Consider the following 7,000-nt stretch of genomic DNA (forward strand, 5'->3'; position numbering starts at 1 on the left):
GCGTTTTTGGACACTTCTGGGCCCCTCCTGCGAGCAGGAGACCTGGCTCCCCGGGGTCCCCTCCCCCTCCAGGCGGTTCGCACTGGGCTCCCGGCTCCCGAGCGAGTTTGTTTGTCCAGCGGCGGCGGCTGCTTCTGCCCGCGCTGTTTGCCAAGCTTAGCGCGCCGCCGCGCAGAGCGGGCCCAATTAAGTCTCATTCATTATTCAGCGCCCCCGTCCGCCCCCCGTCCCCAGCCGTGGCTGGGTTGTCGTTTTGTCGCCCCTCCTCAGCCCTAAAGGGGCCATATCTAGTCCCCAGCTAGAACTAGACGTTGGAGGGAGCTAAAACATTCTGCCCACTGTTGACAAGTGACCCTAAGTGAAGCCCACCGGCTCCATCCCTACCTCTAATCAAGCCTGGGGAATTTCGTAGATCCAAGCTTCTTTTAAAAGAAACTGAAGCTCAGGAAAGGGTGTGACTTGGCCAAGGTCACGGAGCTGCTCGGGGATTGTAGCCCGGGATGTTGAAGGCATCTTGTAAGCCAGCTCCATTCCAGCGTCCAAGCGAGAAGGCAGGCTCCTCTCCCCCGAGTCTCCCTGGGTTTGCCCTTACTCTTCTGATGGCTCGCCCCCACCCTGTATCCCTTGCTGGTGTGGGTTCCCCCCCCCCCCTTTGCTTCAGGCTACAAGGGTCTGAACAGCTTCTGGCTCTATGGATTCTGGGCTATGCAGGCTCAGACTCCCAGGTCTGGCTGTGGAGTCCCCTAACTGGAAGGCCTGGAAGCAAGGTAGTGAGGCAGAATTGCGGGTCTTGAGGGGCTCTCTCCTTCACCTCTGAGTGGATGTCTCTCCTTTAAGAAATTAGACGTGATCCTATAATGGCCGTCTTGGAGTACAGAGAGAAGCGAGACAGGGATCACCTCCCATTTGTGGCGGAGAGGAGAGGAAGTCGAGATTTTTAATTTTATTGATAGAGTCGCCCTTTTTCTCCCGCCAGGTAGCTGCACGGTTCGGACAGCTTTGACCAGGAATGTCCCAACCTTGCAAAAAGGAGATCTGGGACTTTTGGGGACCCTCCCTTCCGTAAACGGCAGCGCCATCTGGCGGTGTTAATGAAGTGCTGCAAGAGGTGCGCACTGCCGGGAGTGGGGCGCGGTTCCAGGCCCTACAGTGTAAAACTGGGTGAGTCTGGGGAAAGCTTCCCGTAGAGAGGGCGATCAGAGCCCAGGAACACAGGACCGGAAGGTGGCTACGAAGGGGCTGACCAGGGCTTTCGGGGCGGGGCCTGCAGGAGGTGGCCTGACTTCAAACACAGTCACCCAGCACTGAGGGACAAAGTCCACTTGTGTGGAGGTGAGAGCAGTTACAGAGGGGCCATTTTGAATCTGTGTTCAAAGGCAATGGCTGTTCTGAAGCAGCCTGGAAGCCTGGGCTGCCAGGTACTGCGGCCCTGCTGGGACTGCCTGAGGGTGAGTTTGCTTGAAGTAGGTAAGACGATTGGCAGGCAGATTTGATATTCTGAGGATTTTTGCGGCCGCTTTGTAGAGTGCCTTCGATCTGGTTGATAGGGATAGGATGGCTGGGCTGTGGGGTGCTAAGGTCTGGGTCAAAATGTTCTCCAGAACGTTTAAGTGGAAGGAGTTCAGGGTCCCTTTCAAATTTGGCTTGTGGGAGAACGGCATAGTCTGGGGAGATGGGAAAGCTGGAAAGGGCTTTGGCCGAGTTACAGAATGCACCCGCTTACACACACACACACACACACACACACACACACACACACACACACACACACACACACACGATGTTAAAGGAGTGAGTTTGGCTAAGACACTGGCTTTCAAAGGGGTTTGAAACAGTGAAAAAGTATTCTCTTCAGCCCTTTCCTGTGAGCCATTACTATTCCAGAGTCTAAGGGGAGGATAGAAATTTAAGCTTCTTTTTTCCCCCTTCTTATTCTTTCTCAATTTTACTTTATGTACACGGGTGTTTTGCTTGAACCTTTGTGTGTGCACTGCATGCACTCCTGATATCCTTGGAGACCAGAAGAGGGCATCTATGAGCTGCCATGTGGGTGCTGGGAATTTAAACCCCAAGTGACCCCTGGGTCACCCGTTAGTCCCAAGCTTTTGAGTTGTTGTTGTTGTTGTTCAGGCACCTAGTTCTCAGTGTCCCAACTTAAAGTCACTTAAAACATTCTCTTCCTGGGGGTGGAGAGATGGCTCAGCCGGTTAAGAGCACTGACTCTACCTGGTGGTTCACAACCATCTGTAATGGGATCTGATGCCCTCTTCTGGTGTGTCTGAGCACAGCTACAGTGTACGTATGCATAATAATGAATAAATCTTAAAAACAAAAACATTCTCTTCCTTGGACATGGTGGCACATGCCTATAACCTCAGCACTTGAGGAGGTAGGGGCAGGAAGACCAAGATGTCCTCAGCTATGGCCGCATAAGACCAGTTTGGAACGTGCAATAAGACTGTGCCTCAAATATCAATAAATTAATAATAAATAAATGAAAATATTTTAATTGAAGCATTTCCTCCCTTAAATATGGAGTCACTGTGATTGTAAATAACAGGACTGGGGTGCTAACGGAAGATAGGAGACATCTAGTACCTGAGAGACCCCGAGGTAGGGCTAGCTTGATTTTTATTACTGCTGAGCCTTTCTCCTTGCTTCACCTCTCAGGCCTAAGGATGACCCTCCAGACTGCAGTGATTCTCACAGAGGACCTTGAGATTTCTGCAATTTGATCAATGTCAAACGCCACTGGATTTTCTCTGAGACTCTTGCCCTAGAGGATGGCCAAAGGGCTGCTGATGACCTATGTCCTTTGGGCTTTGGGGGGTCCTGTTGGGCTCCACCACCTGTACCTGGGAAGGGACAGCCATGCCCTGCTCTGGATGCTCACCCTGGGAGGTGGTGGGTTGGGCTGGCTCTGGGAATTCTGGAAGCTCCCGAGCTTTGTGGCTCAAGCCAACAGAGTCCAGAGTTGGAAACAGAGGCCGGAAGAGGAGAGACCACCTCTCAGTCTCCTTCGCTTTGCTTCCCAGATAGTAGTGGGTGTCTATTTTGGTCTTGTGGCTCTAGTCAGCCTTTCTTCCATGGACAACTTCTATATAGTGGGCCTCCCACTGGCTGTTGGCTTAGGGGTCTTGCTGGTAGCTGCTGTTGGTAACCAGACCTCAGACTTTAAGAATACCTTAGGAGCGGCCTTCCTCACGTCCCCTGTGTTCTATGGCCGCCCCATAGCCATCCTGCCTATCAGTTTGGCTGCCAGCATTACAGCCCAGAAGCATCGACGATACAAAGCCTCAGCGGGGTCAGAGACACTTAGTGTGCGGCTCTACCGCGTGGGCTTGGCTTACCTCGCCTTCACCGGCCCTCTGGCCTACAGTACGATGTACAACACAGCTGCCACCATTAACTACGTGGCAGAAACCCTGGGTTCCTTCTTGAGTTGGTTCAGCTTTTTCCCACTTCTTGGCCGCCTCGTGGAGTCTGTCTTGCTTCTGCCTTGCCGGATCTGGTGGCTACTGGTCGGAGGTCCTGGCTTCAACAGCAGCCGGTTCCAGGAGTGGGAAAAGCTCTATGAGTTTGTCGACAGTTTTCAGGATGAGAAACTTCAGCTGGCTCACCAGGTAAGCCTTTCTTCCCTCTTCGGGTAAGTCTCCTCAGAGAGGAGAGCCTGTCTGGACTCTGAGCGATGGAAGCCCTGCAGGAGCTTGTAGCTTGCATGAGGGAGCTCTGTTCTGAGTCTGGCCAGCTATGCCTTGAAAGGGGATCCTGGCTTCTTTGGGCTTCATGAAGGTACATGAGGAAGACACATGAATAATAAATACTTTTGTTGTTGTTGTTTTGTTTTGTTTTTTGTTTTTTGAGACAGGGTTTCTCTGTGTAGCCCTGGCTGTCCTGGAACTCACTTTGTAGACCAGGTTGGCCTTGAACTCAGAAATCTGCCTGCCTCTGCCTCCCGAGTGCTGGGATTAAAGGCGTGTGCCACCACTCCAGGCTACTGTAACTGGGAACACACCAGAAGAGGGCATCAGATCCCATTACAGATGGTTGTGAGCCACCATGTGGTTGCTGGGAATTGATCTCAGGACCTCTAGAAAAGCAATCAGTGCTCTTAACCGCTTAGCCATCTCTCTAGCCTTTTTTTTTTCTTCTTCTTCTTCTTCTTCTTTTTTTTTAAAGACAGGTTCTTACTGTGCATCCTTTAGCTGGCCTAAACCAGGATAATATGGAGACCCAGGCTGGCCTCAGTTTGTATTCCTCCTGCCTCTGTATCATGAATGAATATTAGCAAGAAGTACCACCTGTCAGCTAGATGAGTTTTCAGTTAGTTTCTTTCTTTGTTTCTTTCTTTCTTTCCCTCATTATTTATTTTTTTTATTTATTTATTTAGTTTTTTGAGACAGGGTTTCTCTGTATAGCCCTGGCTATTCTAGAACTTACTTTGTAGACCAGGCTGGCCTCAAACTCAGAAATCCACCTGCCTCTGCCTCCGAGTACTGGGATTAAAGGCGTGTGCCACCATGCCCGTCATCCTCCTTATTTTTCTTTGTCCAAGTTTTCTTTATTCTTGACAATCAAATAAACTGGATCACCTAGTACAGATCTGACTTTTTGCATTCAACATTCTGTTTATAAGACTTATTCACATTTAACATGCAATTTGAAACAATCTGCGTTCATTGCTCTATCATATCCTGCCCAAATATTTTTTATTAGATATTTTCTTTATTTACATTTCAAATGTTATCCCCTTTCCTAGTTTCCCCTCCGAAAATCCCCTATCCCCTCTCTCCTCCCCCTGCTCCCCAACTCACCCACTCCTGCTTCCTGGCCCTGTCATTCCCCTATACTGGGGCATAGAACCTTCACAGGACCAAGGGCCTCTCCTCCCATTGATAACCAACTAGGCCATCCTCTGCTACATATGCAGCTAGAGCCATGAGTCCTACCATATGTACTCTTTGGTTGGTGGTTTAGTCCCAGGGATCTCTGGGGATACTGGTTAGTTCATATTGTTGTTCCTCCTATGGGGCTGCAAACCCCTTCGACTCCTCGGGTCCTTTCTCTAGCTCCTTCATTGGGGACCCTGTGCTCTGTCCAATGGATGGCTGTGAGCATTCACTTCTGTATTTGCCAGATACTGGCAGAGCCTCTCCGGCTCTCAAGAGATAGCAATATCAGGTTCTTGTCAGCAAAATCTTGTTAGCATCTGCAATAGTGTCTGGGTTGGGTGGTTGTTTATGGGATGGATCCCCAGGTGGGGCAGTTTCTGGATGGTCGTTCCTCCAAATCTTATTTATTCGCTCTATTGTTAATATTTAGGTCATTTCTAGCTTAGGACTTTTTTTTTTTTAAAGATTTGTTTATTTATTTTATAAATATGAGTACAGTGTTGCTGTCTTCAGACACACCAGAAGAGGGCATCAGATCTCATTACAGATGGTTGTGAGCCACCATATGGTTGCTGGGAATTGAACTCAGGACCTCTGGAAGAACAGTCAGTGCTCTTAACTGCTGAGCCATCTCTCCAGCCCCAGGACTTTTTTTTTAAAGATTTATTTATTTATTTTATGCATGTGAGTACACTGTCACTCTCTTCAGACACACCAGAAGAGGGCATCAGATCACATTACAGATGGTTGTGAGCCACCATGTGGTTGCTGGGAATTGAACTCAGGACCTCCGGAAGAGCAGTCAGTGCTCTTAACTGCCGAGCCATCTCTCCAGACCCCTAGCTTAGGACTTTTTTTTCAATGAAGTTCCTGTAAGCATCTTCTCAGGTTTCTGGTGGGCGTACAGACACTTATTTTTCTTGTGGAGGGGGGAACCTTGTGGAGGATATGGAGTTCTAGCCTGGAAATTGCGGCTGCCAGTAAAGGAATCCTGGGACTGACGTGATATCCTGAGGCTTTTTGGGGATGGGGGCATTGTTTGTTTTGGGGTTCCTTTGTATTTCTCTCACTGCTATGGATCAAACCCAGGTCCTTACTCCAGTCAGGGACACACTCTACTACTGAAATATACCCTTACCCAAGGAATGAAGTTCTGTCTGAGGCTCTGGGCCATTCTAGTTCTAAGGAGCTTGATTTAGCAGAAAGCAGGTAGAGACCCTGGGACCCCAAGCACTTAGGAGAGGCTAATTTGTGAGTTCTGTTCCACTGAGGTTCTGGGCGTCCCAGAAGGAGCAACTAATGAAGAAATACATCGGAGTTACCGGGACCTGGTGAAAGTCTGGCACCCAGATCACAACCGGCACCAGACGGAGGAGGCCCAGAGACACTTCCTGGAGATCCAGGCTGCGTATGAAGTCTTGAGTCAGCCCAAGAAGCCTAGAGCATCCTAGAGGTGAAAAGCAACCACTTGAGGATGGACTCAGTCTTGTCAGCACCATCCTCAAAACCCAGGACCTGACAGTTAAAGAAACTGCTGGCAGCAGAGGGGAGGGAAACCTTACAGGGATGAGAAGGGTAGAGAATATATTTATGTGTTGAATTCTTGACTACCGTCTCCTCGATTATACTCTCTTAAGACGGAAAAGTAAAAGGAATATTATAAAATTAATAAAAATATATCTTTCAAAGGCTATACCACGGAATCCTAGCCCAGGATATTGTTATATGATGAAGAGATCATTTAACTCCTATAATTGCCTTCAGCACTCAGTTAGGAGGCTGAAGGAAAATATGAAGATTCTGATATTTCATATGCTGTCCTATGACAAGAGGGATTTCAACATGTGAGACAGGGGGTTAAATGTCAAAGTGCCAGAAAAGCATTGTAGGTTCTGGTCTTATACTTAAGAAAGGAAGAAAGCCGGGCATGGTGGCACACGCCTTTAATCCCAGCACTCGGGAGGCAGAGGCAGGCGGATTTCTGAGTTTGAGGCCAGCCTGGTCTACAGAGTGAGTTCCAGGACAGCCAGAGCTAAAAGAGAAACCCTGTTTTGAAAAACCACAAAAAAAAAAAAAAAAAGAAAGAAAGAAAGAAAGAAAGAAAGAAA

General features: G+C 48.8%; 1 protein-coding gene across 4 annotated transcripts; it reads left to right on the forward strand.

Moving 5' to 3' along the window:
- Positions 1-981: 981 nt before the first annotated feature.
- Positions 982-6,557, forward strand: Dnajc22 (DnaJ heat shock protein family (Hsp40) member C22). Of its 4 annotated transcripts, none has more exons than XM_011245738.2 (3): positions 982-1,161; positions 2,671-3,623; positions 6,164-6,537. In XM_011245738.2, exons 2-3 carry the CDS (start codon positions 2,784-2,786, stop codon positions 6,341-6,343), a joined length of 1,020 nt encoding a protein of 339 aa, XP_011244040.1. In that variant the 5' UTR covers positions 982-1,161; positions 2,671-2,783; the 3' UTR covers positions 6,344-6,537. The 4 variants fall into 4 exon arrangements, with proteins under 4 accessions (XP_011244040.1, XP_006521520.1, XP_006521522.1 ...); XM_006521457.4 differs by lacking the exon at positions 982-1,161 and adding an exon at positions 1,291-1,467; XM_006521459.4 differs by lacking the exon at positions 982-1,161 and adding an exon at positions 1,313-1,332.
- The last annotated feature ends 443 nt before the right edge of the window (positions 6,558-7,000 follow it).

This window comes from Mus musculus, chromosome 15, assembly GCF_000001635.26.
Source record: "Mus musculus strain C57BL/6J chromosome 15, GRCm38.p6 C57BL/6J".
Classification (NCBI taxonomy): Eukaryota; Metazoa; Chordata; class Mammalia; order Rodentia; family Muridae; genus Mus; species Mus musculus.